This window comes from Gavia stellata, chromosome 21, assembly GCF_030936135.1.
Source record: "Gavia stellata isolate bGavSte3 chromosome 21, bGavSte3.hap2, whole genome shotgun sequence".
NCBI lineage: Eukaryota > Metazoa > Chordata > Aves > Gaviiformes > Gaviidae > Gavia > Gavia stellata.
In genome coordinates this window covers 15,086,491-15,112,558 of record NC_082614.1, presented here as the reverse complement: position 1 = coordinate 15,112,558, position 26,068 = coordinate 15,086,491, and the positions used below count along the sequence as shown (strand labels likewise).

Below are 26,068 nucleotides of genomic sequence, written 5' to 3'. Positions count from 1 at the left end.
AGAGCAGCTCCTGCAGACGCAGCCCGGCAATGGAGGATGATTTATTCCAGCTGAGACAGCTGCCGTGAGTAGCACCCGTAGGGGAGCGGGGATGCGCAGGATTCCTTCTAAACGGGCTGCAGGGATATTGTGAATCCTGGTGATTTTTAAGGGAATTATTCCTCGGAAGTGTCTTAGGCCCCGGGAAGCCGGCTGTTTTCCTTGTGTAGCTGCCTGGGTTCAGCATCCTGGGGGCACGCAGGGATCCATTTGTTATATAAATTGGCTCAATTTTGATTTTTTGCATGAACTTGATGGTGGTAGAAATCAGGAGGGGTGGAATAAAACCGTGGAAGTGCCAAAAGATTTTTCTGAGAGGAAGCATTACTATTGCATTTGCAAGGCGGATTGCATCTGTAAATAACGTTGTGCTGGGGAAGGCATCTTCCTCGGCTTCCTCCTTCACGCCACGAGCTGATTGCAGATCAGAACCTTTTCTGCAAAGGTGTGTTTGCAGTGAGTATCGCCGATATTTGCAAACTGGATGTTTTGGAGAAGCAAACATTGCTGCACAAGGAAAATGCTGTTATTTGTGAGGAGCTCCTTGCTGCGGGGATGTGGTTGCTGGATCTGTGCAAAAAGGTGATAAAAGCATTGCTGCCTTTTAACACCAGTATTTCCTTTCCATTTCATGAATGCAAAACGTTTCCTTCAAAACCAAGTGCATTTCTGCTAATGCTCCATTATCAGGTGCTTTGAAACATATTCCTATTTATAAATCATTGACTCCGCAAGGCAGGGAATAAATGCTTAAAGTTGATTTTAAATATTAATGAGCTCATGTCAATGACAGAGCAAACTGTCCCATAACATTTCTAATAAGTTGGGAAAATGGATATGAACTCCAGTTATTTTCCAATACTTAGTTCGGATGCATTCAGCTTGTCAGTAAAAAGAATAAGACACGATTTCATTAGGCCATTTTTCCCTATTTTTTTTTTTAAATCAAAACAAAAACAAAACACAGAAAAATGTTCTAAAGTCCCTTTCAATGTAAGTGTGATTAGACTTACTCGGTGCTGTGAGATCGTGCAAACAAATGCAGCTCTCTGAGATGTCTCAGCTGTGAAGAATTTTGCAAGTATGGAACACTAAATATCACTGCGTGGTTTCTTTCTTCATTTGTGTCAATTTGTTTCATAGGTTCCTAAGTGATAAACATATTTTTTTACTTCCTATGATGAGGAATGTGGCCAGATAGCTCTCTACTCAGATTGCCACTGAAGTATTTACAATTTTCAGATCAGTCACTGCCTTTCTGTAGCACCTGGAACCACCATCTCCAAAATGGTCAGTTCTGAAAGTCTACTTCAACAAGTATTACAAAATAAGAAACAGTCATACGGGGGTTTTGTGGTCAGGCACTTCAAAGCCAGGAAGGTTTTTATTGGCGTGTTTATTTTGCCTGTGGCTTACTAGGACACTGAACAGTTACCAGCATAGGTTGTATGAATGATTTTCAGTCACAATCCCATGCAGTAACGGCACTTTAGACCTCCTAAAATCTGGGGGAAAGGTGTCCACATACTTCAATGAACTTTGCACCAGGCTTTGGGACTGCTGAAGCTATAGTAACAGTCCTCCTTTAAAAAAATACAAATATAAAAGTTTACTTCCTGTGTAGTTAAACCAGGTGCTTGTAAAGCTGTTGCAATTAAGAGATGAATGGTACTTTAATATCAATTACCCTTTGTAATAAAGAAGTCATCTCATGGGCATAACAATTTCAGCGTTTGTTTGCTGAGAGTATGTATTTTGTAAGTCATGTGAGGATTATATCTTCAGGGACAATTTTAATGTGAGAGTAATAATTACTTGTGTTTGTCCTGTAGGGTCAGCAAAAGAAAATTAAAACCAAGATAGTTGTACTGAGGTTAAAAAGCAATCAGATTAAGAGAATTTAAAATTGAGTTTCTCAATGGAACTAAATATGAACCTGAATTCAGACGAGTTTTTCATTGTTTTGTTTGTCTTGTCTTACAACTGAACGCAGGATCCTCTGCATACCCCAAGTCAGAATGTGAGATAAACCCTAGTTTCACTGCAACCAATGTAGTTTTCTTGCTCATTGCAGAGGCCTGGGGTTTTGTTCTGTGTTCTTTAACATCTTCAAATGTTATCTTAGAAAACAAAATTTGTGACTCTGTTGTTTGTCTGCCAAGATATAAAGGCCAGAGAAAAGCTTTCCGTTTTCTGCTGCAAACGAGAGCACTACTAAAGCAGTGCAAGGAATATTTGCCCCATACAGATCTTGGAATGCCCTGTTTACCTGAAAAAATCATCCCAAAACATCTCAACAGCCTGCAAAGCAGACTGTCCTGAAGATGAGTGACAACCTCACAAAATGCTCACTGTACTTCTCTCTCTCTCCAGGTTACTGCCAGAATATCGTTGGTGAATACGTGCAATTCCCCAGATGGGATGTGGTCAGGGAAATAATATATGTGCCAGGACAGTGAGAAAAAAACCTATGTTTTGCATCCCTCTGCTTTATGTTCCTACCACAGTGAAATCCTAAGCTGGACTGAATGGCTGGTCGTGGCCAGGACTCCTCTCTTCGTGAAAAACCCTTTGGGTGACTGAGACGTCCATTCCTCCATCCTCTTGTCCATCGTTGGACCAAAACCCATTTACAGGAGTTTTGTAGATTGCCCATCACTTTGCCCTTATATTAAATATTGATTGTGTCACCAGCACTTGTAAGAGAAAATAAGAGTGGAGGTCTTGCCAAATATGAAAAGTCTTTCGGATCACCTTTAGAAATGTCATACATGCATGTCAGTTTGCTGCAGCTGCGGTTGGCAAGGATGCTGATAGTTTAGTTTTGCTGACCCTTAAACCAGAGGATTACACTGAAGTTTGAGAGGCTCTCTGCTAACCTTTATTGTAGAATTAAAATGTTCAGGTTTTGGAAGTCAGAAGAGGTAGTAGCAAGACTAATTTAATCTATATCCAAAAAACTAATTCACTGAAGTCCAAGAAATTGTCAGTTGCCAAGGTGAAAAAGTTACGCTGATGTTGCAGGTAAAGTGAAGGAAGCTTGAGGAATCCATTACATTGCATATGGTAGATCTGTTGCAAAATCTTTGTGTGGTCACAGGAAGCTTAATTCACGGAAGACGGACCTCCTCTATATAGAGGAAGGGTTGCACAAAATCACTGTCATCAAAGCGTGAAAGTAGTGTCAATTTAGCAAAGTTCTGTTTTCGTGTCTTACTCTCTCTGTGGCCCCGCTGCAGAGATTAGACCATTATCTCTCGGCTAGTGCCAGAAATGATATAAAATACAGACAGCTGTGAGCACGGCACTCGTGTGACAATCATCATCTCTTATGCCAGGGCTATAACTGGCAGGCAGGTACACTCTCCAGTCTTGACTTGAACTTAATGAAAAAAGAAGTATCCTTCGATTCACTTTCTTATTCTGTCCCACCTCATTACCTAAGAGATTCAAAAAATGCACAGATGAACCAAGTATTGCAAATCAAATAGTTTCTTAAAATACATATGTTTAATTAATTACATAATATTAAAGACTTCAGGTTAAGACAAGAGATGAAAGCAAGCATATCTATAGTCACAGAATCATCACCATGATGGAAAAAATCAGTCAATTCACTGAATTATCTTATGAATCCTACATCACTAAGGAATGTTTAAAAATCTGACAAATTTCAGGACTTCCGCCTCTCCTAAGACGCAAATCACTCTTACAAAAACAATGTGGAAGATCGAATTTGGGGTTTTCCTACGAGGACAAAGCCCCTGAAATTCAATGACACAGCTATGTCTAATTCGCAACAGAAGTCTAGGCACACAAAACATGGTTATCATTAAATATGTATCATTTCTTCATATTCTTATAACCTGTATGTTTTTATAACTTTATAGTTAGCACGATAACATGCGATGATGACTATATCACGTAGCAATGTACTCTGCAGTTTTTCCAAAGCCAGTGGCAACCAACAGGATACCATAGCTAAAAGCAGATACAAATAAAAGTCACCGCATTCTCTGTGGATGTGAAATAGAGACAGGAGGGTGGGGAGAAACCTGGCTGCTGTTTGACCACGCAGGGCTTCAAGACTAACCAAACACAACTTTGACCTGGAAAAGACCCACCAAAGTATTAATCCTTGTTTCTGTGTCCTTAGGGTGGTCAAGTTTCGCCGCACTGGGGAAAGTTCAAGGTCAGATGAGGATGTCATTTCAGGAGAACACGAAATTCAGATTGAGGGTGTTCGGACAGAGCTAGAGCCTATTGAGCTAGAGGATGGAGCTGCAGTGCCAAAAGAATTTGCCAACCCAACTGATGGTGAGTAGGTTTCTTGTTTTCCCGTAAGGAGAAAGGTGTGACCTCTTCATTTCAGTCATGTTGCAACCAGGCTGAATACAGTGGGTTTAGAGAAGCTGAAGATCCCCAGACAGAATAAGGAAACAGTAACACAGGCAAATTATGTTCCACCGGAAAATCATGATTTAGCTACCTTGTTCTCTGAGGGATGCTTTATGTGTTTGTCTTTGTATTACCAGTAACAGACCCTTTTAAGGAGTTGTGTATCCAGTTGTCACCACCTATTTCATACAGGAGGTTTGACTTAATTTCCTTTAGAACTGATCAGTGCTCCTAAAACATTGCCAAGTTTACTGGAGCAGTTACACGTGGCTCACCTTCAAGGCTGAGCATGAAGCCTCTGCAGTGTTCCTGTCTCCTCCTTGCCTAGAGGACAAGAGGGACAGGATGAAGGTAGATCCCAGCCTCTGCTTTCTGCCTAGCAGAGAAGCGCTGCCTGCTCTGAAGACAACACCAATCCAGAAGATATGAGAAGTGGTGTTTTTGTCTTAGCACAAGGCATACTAAAATTTCGTAGCATGACTATTTTCCCAGGGACTTATTTATGAACATACTGATGCAATAGGAAGCCAGAATACCACGGAGTGAGCTCAGTGAGTTTCTCAAAGGACTCAGTGCATCAGTGCAAGACTGCGGATATATGTAGAATTTCAGTTGGCACATCGCCCAAAAAAGTGCAAGTGATGGAACAACCCAATATGCTGAGCTTCACTGCCATCACATCAAATGCCTGGGTTGAAGTCACAAACTGAAGTCTTATGAACACCTCTGCTTCATTTTATCAGTTAGATTTTGTTTGATTACCTTTTGGTTGGTGTTTTTGTCTTTCGCTTTGTGAGGATGGCCAACTTTTAGCTAGATAAAGCTTTTCTGTGGCGAATGTACTTTTTAAACTGCTGGAAGTGTTAAAGCTTTGAGACTTGATTTAAACAACTTGAATATCAAAATGTATTTTTGCTGTATTTTTCATTTTGCACTTGAGCAAAGGAATTTGAGATATCTCAGCTTCTTCAGGTAGAACAAAATAAAGAGGTCATGACCATGTGGGGGAAACAAGAACCAGCAGCATTTTAAACAAAAGTATGTTTTAAGATGTATGTGTCCTGGACAAATTCTTGATTCAAATAATTACAGTTTGACTCTCCATGCAATAAAATATTCTTCTGCACTTTCCATCTCTTGCATAGTATTCCTCTGTGCTGTTGAAGAGCTCATATACTTCTCAACAGAGGAAGCTGCAATTCAGTGGCTGGTGGAGTCATTCCCAGGAGTAATAGGCTGAACATGTGCTGGAGTCATTGGTGCTATGCTGATTTACTTCTCTGTGAATAAAATATTCTAGGACTATTTAAAATTATTTTGGCTTTAGCACAATTCCTGAAGAACACAGAAATTTTCCTGAGTAGGAACTGTATAAAAGCTAAGTAGCTCTCTGTTATATATTTTAGATCTCAATAGATTACCCAGTTAATAAGTAATTGCATTCACAGAAAATGCTGTCTCAAAGGATGGCTCTTACTAGGAAAGGAATACACTTCTGCACTAGAATTGTTTTCTTTCTAGATACTTTCATGGTGGAAGATGCGGTGGAAGCCATTGGATTTGGAAAGTTCCAGTGGAAGCTCTCTGTTATTACTGGATTAGCATGGGCAAGTAATTGTTGTCAAGGTCAATTGCATGATCATTAGTTAGAGAATCTCGATGATTTCAGATAACGTAGCCATTCTCTGTCAACAAAAAGTCTCCAAACAGATAGTTGTACAATAAAGAAGGAATTTTACTTGAAACTCTAAAATGACAGCTGGACTCAAACTTGTTGAGTGGGGGTAATGAATAACTGGTTGATTTCTCTGTCTCTGAAGTTCTTATAAATCAGGGTTTGAAAAATCATTTTAATTCTCTACTTCAAATGCTTGTTTCAGATGGAAAGGGTACTAGGCTATTCTACAGAAGCAGATCTCAGTTTTCATGCAGTGATTTTACCACGTTCATCCCATTAGCTACCATTTCTGTTTTCTGTATTAGTATTATTGTAATCTCAGTTTCAGGTGAACAGCAACCCAGTACTTCTAGTTTTAACCTGGATATCAAGACCAGAAAGACAGGCTGTGTTTTCACTTTTCTACTATTTCTGAAGCACTATGTGTTACATCTACTGAGGTATACTTCAGGGTAATGGTATCTGGAGCCTGTATTTACTAGCTGTCGTCTACGTATAAGGTTACAATCTGCCATGGTTTAGATCCTAAGTCAGTAGTGGAATTTGGTCTACAGATGATCTATCAATATATTTATTACAAATGCAGAAGTAGTGTATAAGGGAGAAAGGAAGTAAGTTATAAGGTAATAAACAGTTCTGACTGAATCTGTGTGTAAAGGAGTTGAAAGCTCGTCTCTGTAATATGCAGTATGGAAGTGAACGAACCTGGATGACTGACCGACCAGACAAGCCTCCTCGAAATCCTTGATTTGGCTCTTTGAATCCTCTCTGCCAGTGTTGCTAAACATTATGACAATCAGAAATTAGTTTAAAAGTGCACCTCTTTCTGTTTTTCTCTCCACTGTGTACATCCACTCTACCTTGCAAACATAACTGTTCTGTTTCACCTACAGAGTGGGAATGGCACAGAGCAGAAACAAGGTTAATTTCAGGAAGGTGTATTATTGACTGCTATGTCAATCTAATCTTCAGGAAGTTATTTATTTTTGTTTCTTTTTTACCCTTCTAGATGGCAGATGCTATGGAAATGATGATTTTAAGTATCCTAGCTCCTCAGCTTCATTGTGAGTGGCGATTACCAAGCTGGCAGGTTGCATTGCTCACATCGGTAGGAAAAATAACTGACAGCTCCTCTGTTCTGTAAGGTTTTTCCACTCATTGTTATTCAGACGTTATGCTTTATATCCCAGAGTTAAATCTATTCAAGGCCTTTGCAGATTGCCTTTGGCTTGGAAGAATATAGGAATCTTTTTGAAAGCCAGAGCTTGAAGAAATGAAGCTCAGAACTCAGGAAATTTTGCAAGTTTCACATTCAAAGTTTCATGTAATTTCCAGGAAAATATATTAATTGACTCAGACTCATCCTAAAATTCCAACCATTTGATTAATTAAAAAAAAAAGGTTGGTAAATTTTGGTTGTCTGTTTTTAAAATCTTTCACCACAGTTAAGCTCACCTTACATAGAGAGATTGGGAGCCGTGAGAGAGAGCAAGCAATCGCTTTTCAAGGTGGATCATCCAGTGATGTCTGCAAGCAGAGCTCTTATAATACCACCTCTAAGTACAGTGCTATGATGTTGGAAACATGCAATGCCTTTAGGAATAAGAAAACTAGTTTTGGGGCCCTTCTCTCAGCGTATGCCACTGTTGTATGGCATGCACTTTAACTCCTACATTCCTTTTTCCTTTAGCTTTTGATGCCATTTGTGGTGGTGTGTAAATTGGTCAAAATGCTCAGTAGATTTAAATCTGTTACGATCATGTCCTTTCCCACACCTGAATGCAGCCAGCCCATCTGAAGGAGGGTCTTGTCCCTTCTTTCAGCTCAGTACAATTTTATTCTTGGTGAGCAAAATCAGAAGGAGACGGGGTCAGTGGACATGAGACAAAAGCTTTGACAAACAGAACTGCTTCTTACCCCCATTATTGCTTGAGTATGCACTTCTTTCTCAGACAAAATTCCTATGGTTTTAATGTGCTGATGGGGAAAATATGCTCGGGTTTTGCCATTACCTTCATTGGGCAGGATTTAATTTCTCTCTCCATCTACAGACTAAACTATACTTTTTGGTGTCATCTCTGAAAAGGGTACAATATATTTTCTTTGACACCTCAGTCTTTTTTCAGACTTTTCTAAACTTGTAAGATCTAATTTTATCTCCATTCAAATCTGAGACAACCTGCTGAGAATGGCAATAGGAGACTGGAGGTGAGCTGGCTGAGAAGTACTGCATCAGCACTGGGCTCCTAGAACAGCTCTGTCTTGCAGACCTCAAGCAACACTGATCAGCTTTTATTCATTAATGTGTTCATTGGAACTGGAGAGCTCAGCATCTTCCAGGGCTGGACTCACAATGTGTGTAATACCAGAGTGCACATTCTAGTGTCAGACTGGTTTGTCACTGGGTGGATCTTTTAATTGCAAAGATGACTTGAGGGGTGCCTAAGTTGCTTCCCCTCTCCAACCCAGGCACTTGCTCGTCTCCACTTGCCTGTCCCCTCAGTAATGCTCACGGAACTCTCAGTGCGGCCTTGCTGTGAAGGAGATGAAAAAATTTTTTGTGGGTTATGAAAACTCTTCAGCAAAAAAAACCCAACCCAGAAACAAGATGATGATTTCCGTTTAGTGCCAAATTGCGCGCTCCAGTCATTTCTTATGATTAATTTTCTTCCATTTGTCAAAAGCTCGAAAATATTCAGCACTGGGCTAATTCAGTAGTTCACAAATTAACAGGTAAGATAAGGGTGAGGTGATGACAAGTAGCCTGGCAGAGGTTCGGTTTATGCATGTTGTGTTTAGATTCCTGACCTCAACAAAAGCAAGGCAACTGCTGAAAATGGGCCCATCACTGGAAGAAGCTGAGAGACCTTGGCTTGAACAGTCTGCTGACACTCATCCCTGTTCCTGGGCAATAGCAAATTCCCTTTCAAGTCAATGGAAGTGAAGTTAGGCTAATGCTGAGTGACTTCCGAAAAATCCCACCATATGAATAATTGTCTTTAATAGTCTCCGCTGCAAAAGAACTATACCTAGAACATCTGGACATTTTGCTGTATTGTTAGAGCTGAAATTTTCTAGTTTCACTGTGAAGTTGTGTTCTCTTTGCTGTCACATGGAAATTTTCCCTTGTCTTGTTGTTAAGGGGAAGATTTTTTTCTGGTCTTTCACAGGTGGTGTTTGTGGGAATGATGTCCAGCTCCACCCTCTGGGGAAACATTTCAGACCAGTATGGGAGAAAAACAGTAAGTCTTCAGCTCCTCCTAGAATATATTCTAATATTTCTACAGTGTGGATGTTTCAGTGCATGATGTTCATGAATGTCATAGTCCACATGTATGAAGCAGAATTAAGCAGAGCCAGAATTGACCTCCCATGAAATAAAAGGAGTTTGAAGCTCTACTTTACATTTTGTTAATTTGTGTTACAGCAAAGAATTTCTTGTCCTTGTGCTTGTTTGTTGAATACAGGGCCTAAAGATCAGCGTGTTGTGGACGCTCTATTATGGGATCCTCAGTGGTTTTGCACCAGTGTATAGCTGGATCTTGGTGCTGAGGGGCCTGGTGGGCTTTGGGATTGGAGGAGTGCCTCAGTCGTAAGTAAATATTCACAAGTTCAAACTTTCTCTTCTCTATTTATTTTTTCAAAAATGCTTATGTCAAATTGAAGACTGTTCAGTTGTCCCAAACCCATTTTTTCCTAAGTATTTTGGAACTAATATATTAAACTCTGAGATGGCTTTGAAGATACCTAATACATCACTAAGGTGAATCAGATTTATAATGACTTCTATGTGAACAAGTTGGGTTCCTAAATGTAATATGTTATATGTCTTAAGCCCTTTCAAGCTTCTCTCAGTCCTTCAGGTAAACCATGGTGAAAAAGGGAGGCCCAAAGAGCCCACCAAAAGTGGGTAAAACACAACAGACGGCATTTTGTAGCTGTGCCTAAACACTGCATTACCAGATTGTATTGGCGGAGTCCATAAGGGATGATATGGTCTGGCTGCAAGATAGGTCATGACCTAAACACTAGCATTTAGAGGTAAAGCTGAGCCCTGAGTCATGGCGTTTGTAAAACTGCGGATTATTGTTCAATCAGAGCCTGACCTTTCGTGTCAGAACCTGAGTTGGAATTCCAAAACCACACATCCCAAACCTGGAACACTGAAGAGATCTTGATGGCTCAGACACGCTTCTAATAAGAAAGTAGCATCAGGATATTTCTCTATTACTGTGTCATTCCATTCACTGGAGAGGAAGATCTCTAAATTTTCCGCCTGGAATAAATAACTCTGCTCTAGGCTTTTAATTATAAATGTAAAGGGAAGAGTATAGCCATTCTCTCTCTGTGTAGTCTTTTATCCTTATTAATAATTGATATTTTGCCCCATGGAGGTGCTATTTCGGAGTAGTCAGAGTCTAACTTTGATTGATGGCTCATAGACTTCTTCACAAGGCAAGTCAATATCCTGTCTTTTCTATTGCCATTCCCAGATAAAAGATTCAGAGCTGAGATGGAACATCACAGTATTATTAATTTTCTTTTCCTGCTCTCCTGCCCACCTTTGGAAGCTGCACAAAAGCGTAACGTGTATGTAAAATAGGAAGGTCCTTAGCCTGCTGTGTGTTGACCAACGGTGAGGCAGTTTCTGCCATGCAGTTCCAACTGAGCACAACTGGAATGAGGCAGGAAAACAACAAAGACAAAGCATCAGATTTAATAATGCCTTGTACTGAAAACAGATATTAATGATGTTCCACAGAGCCCCCGCGGAACAGCTACGGCACAGCTAGTGCCGTTTTACAGAGGGGCGGATAATGCACAAAGGCTACATGACTTAATGAGAGACAATGAAGAGCTGGTTACAGAACTCAGAGTGGATTCCATTGCTGCTGAGTCTGTTTCTTGTTCTAACTATAATAGTGATTCCCTTGACAGAGGAGTAAATATGTATGAAGCCGGAAAAGTACCTCCTTTCTAATATCCTTAAGTAGGCTATGTAACTTTGGATATGAGTGGCTGGATTTCAGTGGAATGACATGGGTATCTTTATAATTGTATGTTCTATAATGGGTATGAGAGAGACTTTTTTATGAAAGGAGCTATTAAAAAGAAAGCATCCAGCCATAATAAATTAACTGACTATAGCAGATATCCCTCTATCTATACGTATGTAGGAGCTGCACCTGAGAAGCTGTGGCCTCCTCTGGGAATTCTCTGCGAGATATTATCTAACACTGAGTATGACTATTCATTCACAGTACCAACATCCAGACCTGCAAAGATATGGAGTATTCTCTTAAGAAAACAGTTCTGTACAGCATTAATCAGCTCCTGTTTTCTGCTGCGATATATAGGGGACTGCTCTACATTTCATTATGTGATTTTACTTCCTTCTCCTCTTAATCACTGATTTAATATAATATTGTGCGCAACTTTGTACTTCGATGAACTGAGTTCTGGGAAGCTACTCAGAGATCAATCCACCATTTGTCAAGTTAATAGGAGTTTTTTCACAAACATCAAAGAAAGCCTAAGGAGTTTAGAGGCAGAAACAGGATGAGTCAATGGAATGCAAACAGAGTAGGAGCAAAGAACAAGTCTTACCAGACAGTTTGAAGAAGACGAGAGAGCCTTGACTGGCTGCTGGCCCTTGTGTTCATCCTCAGGAAATACTCACAGAGAAGCTGTACCATTACTCTTTGGCACAGTCACGAAACAAAGACTCTGCAGAGTTAGATGATTTCTTTTTGAATTCCCACAATAAAAGAATGCAAATTATTTTGTAGCAGGATCAGACCTTGAAAGTATTCACCTCTTGGAGAATTGAAACCTGGCAGAGTAGACTGATGTAAAATTCTCTGAGCCAGTTGTAAAGCCCTGAAGAAATACTTTACCCAGCAAGAGTTTGTGTTGACTGCTGATGGACCACACTGAAAATAACAGGCATAATGCCAGTCCCAGACCAGAGCAGGGTTGTGAAAACTTATGCATCAAGAACTGCTACATTTAGCTAACCACTGTAGGCTTACAAAATCACACGAACAGAACAAATTCTGTCCTCCATTGCAATGATGAACTAAAGGGGTTTTGTTCTGATGTAGAAAGGGGAGTCTGAACCAGTGTCCACAGTCTTGCTGACTCTGAGGGCTAGGAAGGGGTTTGCGTTACTACTATGGGTTTGGCAATTTTAACAAAAGGCAAACGCAATGTTTGAACCTCTCTTATTGTGTTAACGTGGCATTTTTCTCAATGCGCTAACATGACATTTTTCTCAATGTTCACTCTTTACAGGGTAACCTTATACGCTGAATTCCTTCCAATGAAAGCCAGAGCAAAATGCATTTTATTGATAGAGGTGAGCAATGTAGCTATGCATACTGGTCCCTAGAGGGACAAATTCTGTGTTGGTTACATCCATTCAATCCTACTGACTAGAAATCTCACACATAGCTGCAGTCAAATCTTGATTGTCCAAGTTAGTGGGGAGCTGAGGTTACCCCCATACACTAGTACTAGCTCAGGTCCAAAGGCAGCATAAAGCATTCGTGTAACGCTCACTCTTTTTGTTGAATCTGCCTTTTTGCAAATTAACTTGCATCCAGCGCTGTGTGAGTTACTGCTGTTAGTGCAACAGGGGCCATTTGGGTGTCACCTAACTTCATGGTGAAATTAATCTACAAGTCAGTAATGGGTAGTGGAGATCTGTTCAGTAAATGCAGGGCTAAATTCAGCTCCCCATATTCAATCCAAATGTATCAAAGTCACAGAGAGCAGAATTTTGCCCTATAAATACTTGAAGGCAAAATGCGCAGCCCTTTAATGGATGGTTGAAGGGTCAGAGAACAGTACTATTACTCGTCTGCATCAGTCAGTTTGGAGGGAGCATCCTTGTGGAAAACCTCACCAAACTGCAACAGCTTCTCAATGCAAAACCAGTCTTCTAAGATATCTGCTGGCTAGTCCTACATTCAGTTGATTAATCTTTCATAAATAGAGTTCAGTAGATGAATTACTCCTTTCTGTGTCACTTTTGTTCTGCCACAGTTTGGCTGCCTCTGAGCAACCCTGGGTTAGAAATATATTCTGAGCGTTAAATAATGAGCTAAGTGGATTCATAATCTAAAGGAGAATAATCCTGCATGGGTAGGATATGCAAGAGGATGCCAGCCCCATTATTTGCTAAGAAGGTGTCAAATCTTTCCTTCATCTACAGGCCAAACTCTGTGGCTTTGGTAGCTTGGTTTTGGTAAGGAAAACAGATACCGTAAATCTCACGGTGGTAGCTGGGAATCATACTCATAGACAGATACGTTAATAAGTCATTTGGCTTAAGAAACACCATGTGATGAGTGTATTCCTTATGAGAAGCTACCTACAGTTAAACATGTGTGTCTAGAGGAAGTCAATGCTAGGTTTTCAGAACTGAACATTTTACTTCTGCAGCATTTAAACAAATCCCCTTGAAATGTCTGGGCTCTGTTTCCATACAGTGGTGCATATTTGAAATGTCTCTGGCATTTCTCTCTCCAGCTGTCCCTAGGGAGCCCGCCTTGGAATGTTACAAAGGAGGCGGCCTTAAGAGCACTCTTATTCTCATTTGTGACTGTTTCTTTTCCCTTTGGCAGGTCTTTTGGGCCATTGGGACTGTGTTTGAAGTTCTTCTAGCGGTGTTGGTGATGCCCACTCTTGGCTGGCGGTGGCTTCTCATTCTTTCTGCCCTCCCACTTTTGCTCTTCGCTGTCCTATGTTTTGTAGGTATTCTTTCAAAGACAAATGTATGTTCCATCAATCTACCACTTCTCTACCCAATTCTGTAACCTGATTATAGGAAATCGTGACAGTTTTGAGCTCTCTGTTGATGTCTTCTTTGAAATATCTGAAATACAGCAGGGTGCTAGTAAAAACATTCCAGTGAGAGCTGTGTTTATGTGAATCTAATTGCTGGAGGACAATGGTGGGCTGGAATTTTGTGAAACCAAATCAGGCCTGGAAACTCCTCCGATTTAATGACTTTGTTTCAATTAAGCTCAGTGGAATCAGCATTTTATTAAAAGCTGTTGCTATTTCCCCGATTGCTCTTTAGATTTTTAAATTATTTTGTCAAAATCATAACTTTTATAATTACTGTCCACTTAAAAAATCCACCCAAATCAGAGGTAAAAGCTACATAGCGCAGGTCAGATTCTAAAATAAGACGTATATCAGTTAAACCCGAGCTTCAGTGTGCTATTAGGTAATATATTTGCCGATCACTCAGTCATCTCAAAGACATATGTCCTTGTCAGGTTGTTTAGCAGCTCTTATTATTCCTTAGTCACTGACATTGTTTTTCAGATATACCTCCAGTTATACAGGTGCTAACACACTTGCTTTTAAAAGGAGCTTAAAAATGCATATTTTGGAATGCCTAGAGCATCTTGTTATCTGCACTGGATGCTTTGCCTTTCCTACTGAGAAGTATAATGTAAAGAACCTGCAAAAATGCCTAACATTTCTCAAGAATAAAACCAAGGTAACAGAAAGGAAAGATTTTAGACTGGAGTTCTGACTTTCCGGTGAAAGTGGGGTTTTGCAGTTTCTTAAAGCCTAATGAGGAATTTGACATTTGGCGAAAAGATGGTTCTCTGAATGGGTAAAGATTCATTCTGTAATCCTTTCTTATGCCAGTAGTCTGCTGGAGTCACTGAGCTTTCCCACTGTAAGCCCACAAAGAAAATCCCCAGTTTGTTTATTGCTGTGTTTTTGACATAGCTGTGCATGTGCTCTGCTTTGCTCTCTTAGTGGCTGCCAGAAAGTGCCAGGTATGATGTATTATCTGGAAATCAAGAAAAAGCAATTGCCACTTTAAAGCGGATAGCAACGGAGAATGGAGCTCCAATGCCTTTGGGAAAATTAATTATTTCCAGACAGGTATGTACAGGTAACATGCACATTAATAACGTGGGATACAGTGAAACTGTGCTACATTCATATGCATTTTTATAAGCAAATAATCAATGTTAAGTTTAATGTCTCAACCAGTAATAAAAAAATGAGAGATGATCATATAAGCCTCTTTCACAGTGAGGAAGAGTTAGTTTCTCATTTTTATTTACATGAAAATCCTGAAAGTGAAAAGGACTTTTAAACTGGGCATTAATGTCATTTAACCTCACTCTAAGACCCTATTATTAAAGAAAATCAAACCTTGAGGCTACCGAAGGGCTCAGATCAGAATTCCCAGATCTGAACTCATGAGACAAAATGGAATTTGACTCTTTAGCTGTACCTCATTTTTAATCTAATCCTGATTTTCTGGAGTGGGAAAGCTGCAAGCCCCTATTCAGTCCTAATGCATGGAGTAATTCAGGCTGTTACTTCTGAGCTGCATATTACTGTGTGAATTGCATTGGATTCTTTTTCATTTTAGCTTTACATGGCCAACTTTTCAGCACCCTTGTCAACATATAAAGCAGCTCTGCATGTACGGAACAAAGAGCAAACTTTTTTAAGGAAAGAAAGTTGCAAAGTTAGCCAGCAGGGAAGGACAGCAGAGGGAGACCTGCAGATTTGAACAAGAGCAAAATCGTAAAGCTAGGCAGGAGCCTGTTGGTAACGACACTGTCTTACTGATCAGAGGTGGAGGTTTGATTTTCTAAGGTCTGGATCAGTGAGGATTTGAGCTCTTGTGCGTTTCACAAATGCTTGGTTCAGTCATGGTAATTTTGATGGGCTGTGCAGGAACGCTCTCCAAGTTTTGGATGGTTTTGTTTTCAGGGTGGGGTGGGAAAGTACTTTTCCTTAACCACAGTTTATGGGCTGAGCCTTCCACTCTCTCTCTCTAAGAACCACGCGGTTTAAAAGGGGTCTGTTTGCAGGAGGGCTGCTTGTAGTTCCTCAGTACCTTACCCGAGATCAGCCTGAGGGGCTGCTCTCATTTACGGGAGCTGGCTGTGGGCCACGTGAGTCATATGCCACCTGTGGATTGGCAAAGTTCTGCTCTACCTCTTTCCAGCCCCACCTTGTTCTGACAGATCCTCACCTTCCGTGTGGAGGAGTAGTGTGCCCTCTGTGTGAACTGTTTTTGATATCCTTATGCTCCTAGAGAATTCCCCTTGGCAGAGGAATTCTTCACTCCAGTGTGGCTCCTACAACCCGAAGAGCCCTCAGCTGAAAGCAAACGCTCATCCTGAGATATAGTACATAGTACTGTGTATTGTATTATCCCTTGCCACTCTGCATCCTCCAGTCCAGGACCAGTGAGTGCCCTGATCGTCTGACTTCTGCTTGTTTTCAACAGGAAGACCGAGGAAAAATGAGGGACCTTTTTACGCCCCATTTTAGATGGACCACATTGTTACTCTGGTTTATATGGTAAGAGGAAATAGAAATGGCTCAGTGCCAGCACAATTCTAAATGGTTTTTAATGGAGGTATTTTACCATATCACTAAAATACCAAAAAAACCCGACACCTGTATTGATCTGTAATTTATTAAACTGCCCAACCACGAGCATTCTCAATCTAATTGCCCTTTCGTTTTCTAAATGCTGATAGGAAATAGCTTTGAGGTAGCACTTAGTGGAAGTCCTCACACAGTAGGTTCAATTTTGATTCATGTTGTTTACTATAGGTTTGACCAGCTGAGACTTCCTCTCTCATTTTCTTCCTCGCAGGTTTTCCAATGCTTTTTCATATTATGGGTTAGTTTTATTAACTACAGAGTTCTTCCAAGCAGGAGACGTCTGCAGCAGTGAGTACTAGTCCATCTTTTCTTTTTAAATATACCTTGTTAAGTGGTGGAATATCTTTTATTAGATCACCTTCTGCTGTTAGTTTGGAAAGGACTGTGGCTGCCAGCCTGAATTTTAAGGCATCCACTTAAAGGCTTACTTATTTTAAACATTTTTGACAGACTGTTCCTCGTCTCCTGCACAATGCAGAGAGGTCCTGCGGTGTCTCTGAGCACAAAATGTAAAACAGCAAGACAGCCTTCAAGGGAGACCTGTTAGAAAAAGTATCTGTTCTTCTTGAGAAAAAAGTGATTGAATAAATGTAAGTTTCCAGATTTGACAGGCCTAATTAGTTCTGAGACAGAGATAACTGCTGCTGCTGTGGAGCTCCCAGGTTCTCAAGTTGTGAAGACCTGCTGAGAAAAAAGATAATGGTGGGAAACCGTTGCCCTTTTTGTTGCAGATTTTTGTGTAAAAAAAAAAAGTGCTTTGGCTGCATTAAGAAGAAGCTTGAAGAGTTTGATTCCCTAGGGGAGACATGATTGTCTTCAGAACACTTGTAATTAGTGAAAACTGTCAGATAGTTGCAAAATTATAGAAAGAGGATGGGTAGTATTGGGAGAAGACACAGATCCCAAGCTTGTGCAACAGTGTATTAGCTATTTGAGAGGTCTAACTCTGGTTAGCCTCCACAAAGGAGCATGCATACTTTAAAAATGCTTGTTTTCACAAAGACACGGTATTATTCAGTCTTCTCAAAGTATAGATTAAGTGTTAGTATCCCAATTTATGTAGGGAGAAACTGAATTATTGATGTTAATTCTGCTCACTGTCATGAGCCCTGAACTGAAAATTAACTAAGCCTGTACAGCTGATAAGGAAGTGTAAGTCTTCATCCTGATAGTGATGGTTGCAGAGGTAAGACATCCTGCTACAAATAAGATTACAAACTGTTCAGTTTCAGCTGTATCTTCCAGGTAGAACATACCTGCTGTGCAGCAGGGTCTTTTCAGTACATCCCTTCTATCAGCTTCAGCGGTAAGAGTGATAAAGACATTGCAGGAGTAAAGGAAGGTAAGCAGAGAAGAGATTACTTGAAATATATTCAATGTTTGGGTTTTTTCTTTTTCCTCCCACAGTATCCAGTAGAAGGAAAGAAGTTAAAGCAAAGTGCAGCCTGACCTGTGAGTATCTGACAGAGGAAGACTACACAGATCTGCTCTGGACAACCCTGTCAGAATTCCCTGGTAAGTGGCAATAAGCAGCACCAGTTCTTCACTGCCAGTGGCTCACTGGGGTTGGAATGGGCTCTGGTACATGCAATGAAACGAGCTTGTCTGTCTGGCCTAATGCTAATGGATTTCCCACAGCACTGGAGCTCCTTGCTTGGACTACTTGACATATGCAGTGCCTAGAGTAGCTGTAGCTCTCTTCACTGCCCATGTGATCACTACAGATAAAATCACTAGTAATTGCTTTGCGAAGCTATAATGGCTCATCTGACTATGGATTCTATCCAACCAACATATTAGGCATTCAGAGGAAGAGTAACAATTAAATCAAAGGGGCAGAATCACTTGATCCGTAAATGACTTTCCAGAACTGTTTTAAGAGGGTGGTGGCTATGGTGAATCAATGGAGAACTTGCTCCCTTCAGCTCTGTGCCCAGCCTCAGTCATGGTTTTCAGTCGATTTCAATGACTTTCAATGAACAGTCTGACAGAGGACACGCAAGATAGTTAGGATGTAATAGCCATTGTTTCTTCAGATGTAGAAGGTGTTGTCTCAGTATTAATCTCTCTCTTTGAAATAATACTGTGAGGCAACGGTCAGGTTATTTTCACTGCTCTAGTTTATAGTTTCAGGGACAAATGCTTAAAGAGAAGCCATTTAACTGGTGAAAAGTTGTAAGTCTATGACTGATAAACAGGCGTAGTCGCTACCTGATAGGAGGACTGTCCTGCATAACAGTCATTCTGGGAAGGATGTCAGCATGCAGTGGACAGAAAAGAGAGTATGGACTCTTGGACTGATGCTATAGCTGAAAGGAGTGATTTGATCCTGAGACATACCAAGGTAGGAGTAAGAAATACTAGCAGGGATACCTCTGAATATGACACTAGCAACTCTGATGCTAGAATAATCCCCACACATGCTGTATGTCCGCTTGTAAAAGGATCTGGAAAAGTTGCACAAGAGAGAATGCTTCACACCGTGAGACTTACAGAGCTTGATCTATTTCCTTTATCAAAGAGCAGGTGAGAAATGGTTTGATGGCAGCACATAAATAATGCAATGGAAAGAAAATACTAAGTTCTAAAGAGCCCTTAAATCTAGCAGTAGGAAGATTAGCAGGGAACAATGGTCAGAAGTTGAACAAAAGATCCTCCCATGAGACATAAGGCAGGCATTTTGAGCATTCATGTTGGTAACCAGTGCAATAATCAGTGGTTAACAGATGTCGGAGTTGATTGCTCACTCCTACGTCAGCGTGTAGCCCCTGGGTGTGTGGGCATGTGGGTGTGTGGACCAATGGGGCTGTGTACATGGAGCAAGACTCACCAGCTGGGACACAGCTTCTGTTTTCATGTGGCACCAATGGCTGGAGCTGTCCATTCTACACCCCTGCCTGATGCCTCTGCCAGCAAAGTATTTTAAAGAAAGAGACAACAAAATTTCAGATCTAAATAACCCAGCCTATGTAAAAAGCCAGCTGCTGCAGCCTCCACCTTTGCTCGATTCCCAACAGTCAACGTGTCTTCTTCTACAGGTGTGTTAGTAACACTATGGATTATTGATCGGATAGGCCGCAAGAAAACCATGGCCCTGTCCTTTTTTGTCTTCTCGTTTTGCAGTCTTCTGCTGTTTCTCTGCATTGGAAGGTAAGTAAAACACAATGAACAACTGGTGTATCTGATCCATCCATGCTCTCTCTTGATTATGGCAGGAGAACTGGAAGTGGTGGTTTGAAAAGCCATGAGATGGCCATGCTCAGCTGGAGAAAGAAATAAGGATGGTGTTAGGTTTTCTCCCCAGAGTTTGGAAGGAAACTAAAAGGAGCAGGAGAGGAGAAATCCTTCACTAGAATCTTGCGGACAGAACAATCCAAAGGGGAAAATAAGAGCTTATGTCTGAGTAGGAGGTAACCATTGGACAATTTTTAAATCAGATCTGATGTCATGAGCCTCGGTAGCTGGTTCAGGTACTGCTCTCTGCCATTCATTACCCATGTTTCCCCAGGCTGAGTGTACCAGGGCAGCGCTTCACAACCAAGCCCAGTCTCTGCCTCCCATTCAGCTGCTCTGACTGCTTCACAGGCTCTCAGCGGTCTAAGCGCTACGGCACGATTACGTGAGAAGCAATAGACACAGACTGGCACAACCTCGAAGTTGTGTACAGTATGGTTGGTGGAGCTTGATGCTGGCAGCGGGGCCTGGCTTTCAAAAGAACTTGGGTTCACGTTTTCATATTGTTCAGTATCTGTCCTTCATGCGGATTTTCCAAAGAACAAGTCACTGGGCAGCTCTGCCCTTGAATCTTAACGGTACGAAATTTCCAGCCGAGCTCTGAAAGTCTGCCTCTGACTGCATCTGGCCTTCATGCCACATGCATGCGACAATGTCTGTACCTTGGGGCTGACGAACAAGGAAATGACCTAACAGCCAGAGGAGAGCTCCCTGATTTTAAATCTTTTCAGGCACTGTACAAAACCTTACAGTACAGAAACCTTGTCATAAGAAACCTTATGAAGTTGCAAATATTCAGGTGGTACATAGGTTTATGTCTTTTAAACAGGAAAGCTGCACTCTCATTTCCTTCTCACGTGTGCCATTTTTTTGTTAGCACCATTTGTAACGTGGAATATCTTTTTCTTATTTAGATAAGCTTAGGCATTCGCTGCTTATTTCAATAGGCCACAGCTGTCAGTTGGAATGAATACACTTAGAAAACTGATGTGATTGTGGGAATGCAGATTGTTTGGCATCATTGTTATATTAAAGGTCCAGAAAAAATACAAAGGGTTCATTAAAAAACAAAAGGAATCATTCTAGCAAATTGAGCATTTTTATTGCACTTGCCTCCAAGTTAAACAAACAGATTGTACAGAACAATCCCAAACACTGCTCTCCTTTTTATTCTCACAGAAATGTTCTTACTGTGCTGCTCTTCATTGCAAGAGCTTTTATTTCAGGAGGATTTCAGGCTGCTTATGTTTACACTCCTGAGGTAAGGAGGTTGTTTTTGTAATGAGAATATTTAAGGGGAGTGAGAACATGGTGGGAAAGTCATTTTTATGACCTCTTCACAATGGACCTTACCCCAGATATGAGTTGATGATCTCATTGTCATTGCCTAACAGAACTTGCTGTAGTACCACTTATTAATTTCCATCGATTTAGGAGACTGGAGGGAAGAGAACTTCCCACTAGCGTTAATGGGCTGATGCTTTGTTCACAGGTTTATCCGACAGCCACGCGTGCTTTGGGCCTGGGAACATGCAGTGGAATGGCCAGAGTGGGAGCCCTCATAACCCCATTCATTGCGCAGGTAAAATCCCTTCTCCTTCTGAGACTGAAGGCACAGGAAGGTGATGGAGAACCCGCTTTGCTGCTCTGAGGGCCAAACCAAGGGCGATTTGTGCATGATGTGTTGAAGGAGGGTTGTTGTTGCCTGTTTCTTGAGGAGAGTTCAGGCTCATCTCTGAACTTACCTCTTGCTGCAGAGCTCCGTATGTTGGGGGATAGATAACCAAGAAGCAGGCTGCTGGATGGGAGTAAGGACACCTTGGAAGCCACCACCTGGAGATGGGATTTGTGAGAGGCAGGGAGTGTCTGTGCGTGGTGCAATGCCACCTTTCTCTGAGATGGGATTTGTGAGAGGCAGGGAGTGTCTGTGTGTGGTGCAATGCCACCTTTCTCTGGAGATCCCAGACTGGGGTCCTGGAGGATACAAACCTTCGGGGTATGTGGAAAGAGCTAGGCAGGGAGGTTGGGGGAGCCAGGCTCTGCAGGGACAGGACTCAGAAGACGGTGTCAGTAGCAGTGGCTCTGCAGAGGGATAGGTAGAAAACTTGTGATTTGCTTAAGTCCTGTCTAATACATAAGGGCAGCAGCACCTCATGGCACTTGTAAGCCAGACTGTTTTATCGGTGTTTAATAGCTATGTGTAATCATGGAGGAAAGAAAGTATGCAGCAGTGCATGTTAAACATATTTTTCCAGTTAATTAGAATTTCTACTACTATGTTAGTATTTGTATTTCTTTCTGTGATAAGGCTCAGGGGTACTCTTTTGTGTTTTCTGCCTTTTTTTCTGCAGGTGATGTTGGAATCTTCAGTCTATTTAACACTGGTGGTTTACAGTGGATGTTGCCTGCTGGCCGCTGTGGCTTCCTGCTTCTTGCCCATCGAAACAAAAGGTCGTGGCTTACAGGAGTCCAGCCACAGAGAATGGGGACAGGAGATGGTTGGGAGAGGATCTCATTCCCCAGGAGTCACCAGGTCAAACTCCGGATCACAGGAATGATGGGACATGAAAACCTGCTGAAAGAATGAATGATACGAGCAAGACCTCTTTCACAAAAAAATCCAACCCTGAAGCATAGAAAGCTGACCATACTGCCACTGCCAATGTCATGTGTCAAACTGCAGGAACTTTTGGGTTGAACCTAAGCAAATTGTGTCTCTGCTGCTCTTTGCTCACACTCATAAAAACTTTACTTCTGTATTGAGAGGCATTTGATCCAGATATCATTTGAAGTTTAGCAGGAAGGGTTTTTCTTAAGTCTGTTGTGCTTGCATGGTCAGCTGTTCAGCTTAAAATGTCCCGTGTCAAGCAAATAGCTAACTGAATGCAACTCAGTATAAGCTGTAATTAAAACAATGTACTCTTGATGCCTAAAAAAAAAAAAGATTAATATTTATTGTGTACCTGGCATAGCACACGGTGGATTCCATACACTACAGAATAGGTTTTATGAACTAGATGCCTGCCTTGCACTTTTTAGCCATCAACAACAAAATGTGATAACAGCAAACCAACCAATGCTTTCTAGTTCCCTTGCTTACGGGTTCTGTTCCTTGAGAATTAACAGGCACTGATTGCTTGGAAACGATTTTCTGAATGTTTCTCCCGTCCAAGGCAGGTAGTTTGAGTCAGTGAGGAGTGGTATTTATCGCAGAGATGGAACCTTATATGAGAAATGTAAGTCCTGATGGTTTGGAGCAGAATTTGACTTTTCTAACCTTGCCGGAATCACTGAGCACTCTGTCTGTTGCTTGGTGAAGACTGCTTCAGCTGTACTGGTGTCTCTTTGTGTGTGGAGATGCACGCTGTGGTTTTCTGCATGGGTCCAGGTATGTTTCTGCTCAGTTTGCCTAAGTATGTTCTCGCAGTGGTGTAGCCAAAACCTTTGATAAAAACGCCTCAGTCTGAACAGCTGCGTGTAGCGGTTTGGATGGAGCTGCTTTCAAGTGTCTCCCAACAGAAGCTGGCCTCCTGACAGCCGGGCAGGACTTTTCGGTAGCTGCTGATTGTACATTGACTGTAACGTCAAGCTGGTGACAAAGGAATGCAGCTGGCATCGTGTTGTAAACGAACACAAATCACGGGAAGAGCCGACCTGCGATCATCCTTAGATGAGGAACTCCACTCCTTCAGATGTCGCTCCTCGAGGTCGATGATTGGGCTCTTGTCAGAGAATGTAACAGGGTTCAGGTGAGGATAAGTTTGTCTTGTTTGTCAGAAATCTGTCACTATGCAGGAAGTCAGATTTCAGGGTCTGTGGATGTGCAGCGAGGAAATGCATAAGAAAGATGCGACATGTCTCATCCATGTCTCAGTTTATTTTCAGGATTCCAGACTATGGAACACACAACCAAATGTAAGTGAGATGGACTAAATGCTAATCACTAGGCTGTGGGAAGCAATACATTTTTATAGTATGTGTGGTCAGTTGTCTCACGTAAACGTAGGTAAGTGTGCAACAAATTTTTGCACAGTAGAGTATTTTAAGTATTCTGGGAACCAGGCCCCTTTTCTGTGGGGCAAGAATAGGTCACTGAGTCCATGTGTGGGTGCAATACAAATTAATACATTTGGGGTTCAGCTTTCGCTTAGGGTTTTACAGCACTGTAGTGCAGTATAGTGCTCCAAGACATGTTAGGCTGTTCATTTATAGCACTGAAGGAAAAATAGAAGTGGATAATTCCTTAAAGAAACTGAGGAAACTCAGACTAATAAAAAAAGGCCAAAGAGGTTATTGATATTCTGTGTGTGGGTATCTTCTGCTGAGACAAGTTAAGGTTTGACAAGGCACCAAAATGTCTGTCCATTCATTTACCACTCGACGATGGTGACTGCAATGAAAGACTCCAGCAGAGGTTGGTCTAAACAGGCAAACTTTCCTTTTCACAGTAATATGAAAATGCAGTTCAGCTCGCAGGGGATCCCACTTCAGATGTGGCTGATGATGTAGAAACACACTGTCTGTTCCAGTGGCTGGTGCCATGTGCTGGTTTGGTTATCTCTGTCTCTGCTGTCTCTGTGTCCTGTGTGCTCAATCTCCAGCAAGCTCAAGTTCCAGTCGATCCCCAGTTAAGGGACAGGGCTCTCACGGCGCTGACAACCAGTGCAAAGAATTTGTTTGCACCTCCTTCTGTCAGGCTGTAGTCGGATAATTCTCCCTAATGCACTATGCAACTGGGGTAGCTCTGTGCTGCTTCGAAGTAGAGGTAGATGGACTTGTTTCCCTTGGACCGTCCCTCCGATGTGCGAGGGATGGGCAGGACCCTGGCAGTGAGGAAGCAGTTCCCGGACGGGTTTAGATCAGATGTTAGACTGCACGTGTGACCAGCGAGCTAGAAAACCTGCTTTGCCTTTGCATAGTATGGACTGTTCACCCTTTAATGACAGTTCTGACTACCATCTTCTTCCTCCTGCTGGTGAAGGCACTTGAGAGCATGCCAGTCCACACCTGACGGGGACACATCCAGATGCTTACGTGGCGAGAGACACGTGGGCTTGCCGTTAGCTGCGTTTACAGTTGGGTGTACACCCCAAAACTGGATGGCTTCTAGGAGAATTCAGCGGGGTGTAAGCCTGCCTTAGAGGTGAGAAAGAATATAAAGTGCATGACATCCCCAGCCTGAAGGAATGCCATCTTACAGCCTGGCTGCTAAGTTTGTTTGTCTGTTATTAAGCGCCTTTAGTTAAAATTCCGCTTTTCCGGTGTTAATGTTCACCTAGCACTTCACTTTTTTTGAGCCAATATTCAGCAGTTTTAAAGGACTGCATTGCAATGGCCTTCAAAGTGTGCATTCAGAGTGTTCTAGGTGAAGTATGTATCTCTCATAAATTTGCACATATGGATACTTCAGATAAAATATTTCCCAGGTAAAGCTTTATAGGTAATGCGAAACCTTTTGATGCTGTTGAGTAGTTCACTTTGAACCTGTGACATTTACAGTAGTAAAAAAAAAAAAATTGAAGGCATTTTTGCTTTTCACTTTTTATGACTTCTGCATTGAAAATGTATATAATGATACAAATGCCAAGACTGCTCCTGCTGAGACATCTTCATACCCTGGGTCTTCAGTTTAGAGACAGCGATGCCTAAGGCATGATCCGAAGCTCACCGAAGCCTGGGAGAATCTCCCACAGATACCTGTGGGCTTCGGATCAGCCGAATAGAGGAAGACAGGTAGGAGCCCGCCACAGCTGATCCCACCTCACTGAAATCAGTAGGAGCCTGTTGGGCACTGAAGAAACAGAATGGAAGTTCGGGTTTTGCAGGTCCTTGCATATTGTTAATAACGGAAGGACATTTTAGATTGTTCACTGAAAAACTGAAGAACATTTGGGTTGATACACAATAGCCTATAAATAATCACAAGTCATATTTTGTTAATATGGCAACACCATTGATGTATATAATAAGCTTCCAAAGATTGTTTTACACACTGTCGAGTATTTTTCACTGATGAAGGAATGAATATAGCTAGTTCATTTAAAACAATAAAGCGAGATAATTTTGAATTAAAATCGAGAGCAAACAGAATTGTGGCATTCAGAGGTTTGCTAACTGTCCAATACATGAATGTGCAAAGCTGTTGTGGGAAAAATAATTCTCCAAGTGTGCTTTGGTGGAATGATTTATTATTCCTAAATGCTTGCCGAAAGAACATTGAATGTTTTCCTGTGTTTGAATGTACAGTTTCTAAGCTGGATACATTTTAATGTT

At 41.5% G+C, this 26,068-nt stretch overlaps 1 protein-coding gene across 1 annotated transcript; it reads left to right on the top strand.

The window, feature by feature from the left end:
* Positions 1-29: 29 nt before the first annotated feature.
* SVOP (SV2 related protein) lies at positions 30-22,353 on the top strand. The gene is made up of 16 exons (XM_009816507.2): positions 30-64; positions 4,196-4,356; positions 5,959-6,044; positions 7,125-7,223; positions 9,286-9,357; positions 9,583-9,707; positions 12,410-12,473; positions 13,744-13,869; positions 14,900-15,028; positions 16,398-16,471; positions 16,773-16,849; positions 17,969-18,076; positions 19,600-19,711; positions 20,975-21,056; positions 21,288-21,377; positions 22,147-22,353. Exons 1-16 carry the CDS (start codon positions 30-32, stop codon positions 22,351-22,353), a joined length of 1,647 nt encoding a protein of 548 aa, XP_009814809.2.
* The last annotated feature ends 3,715 nt before the right edge of the window (positions 22,354-26,068 follow it).

What these genes read in the sequence shown, in the direction of transcription:
- SVOP (XM_009816507.2), top strand. Translation starts at nt 30, where the DNA reads ATGGAGGATGATTTATTCCAGCTGAGACAGCTGCC. An exon ending in ACCAGTATGGGAGAAAAACA is followed by an intron (nt 9,358 to 9,582) that starts GTAAGTCTTCAG and finishes TGTTGAATACAG; the next exon opens with GGCCTAAAGATCAGCGTGTT. An exon ending in AATTAATTATTTCCAGACAG is followed by an intron (nt 15,029 to 16,397) that starts GTATGTACAGGT and finishes TGTTTTCAACAG; the next exon opens with GAAGACCGAGGAAAAATGAG.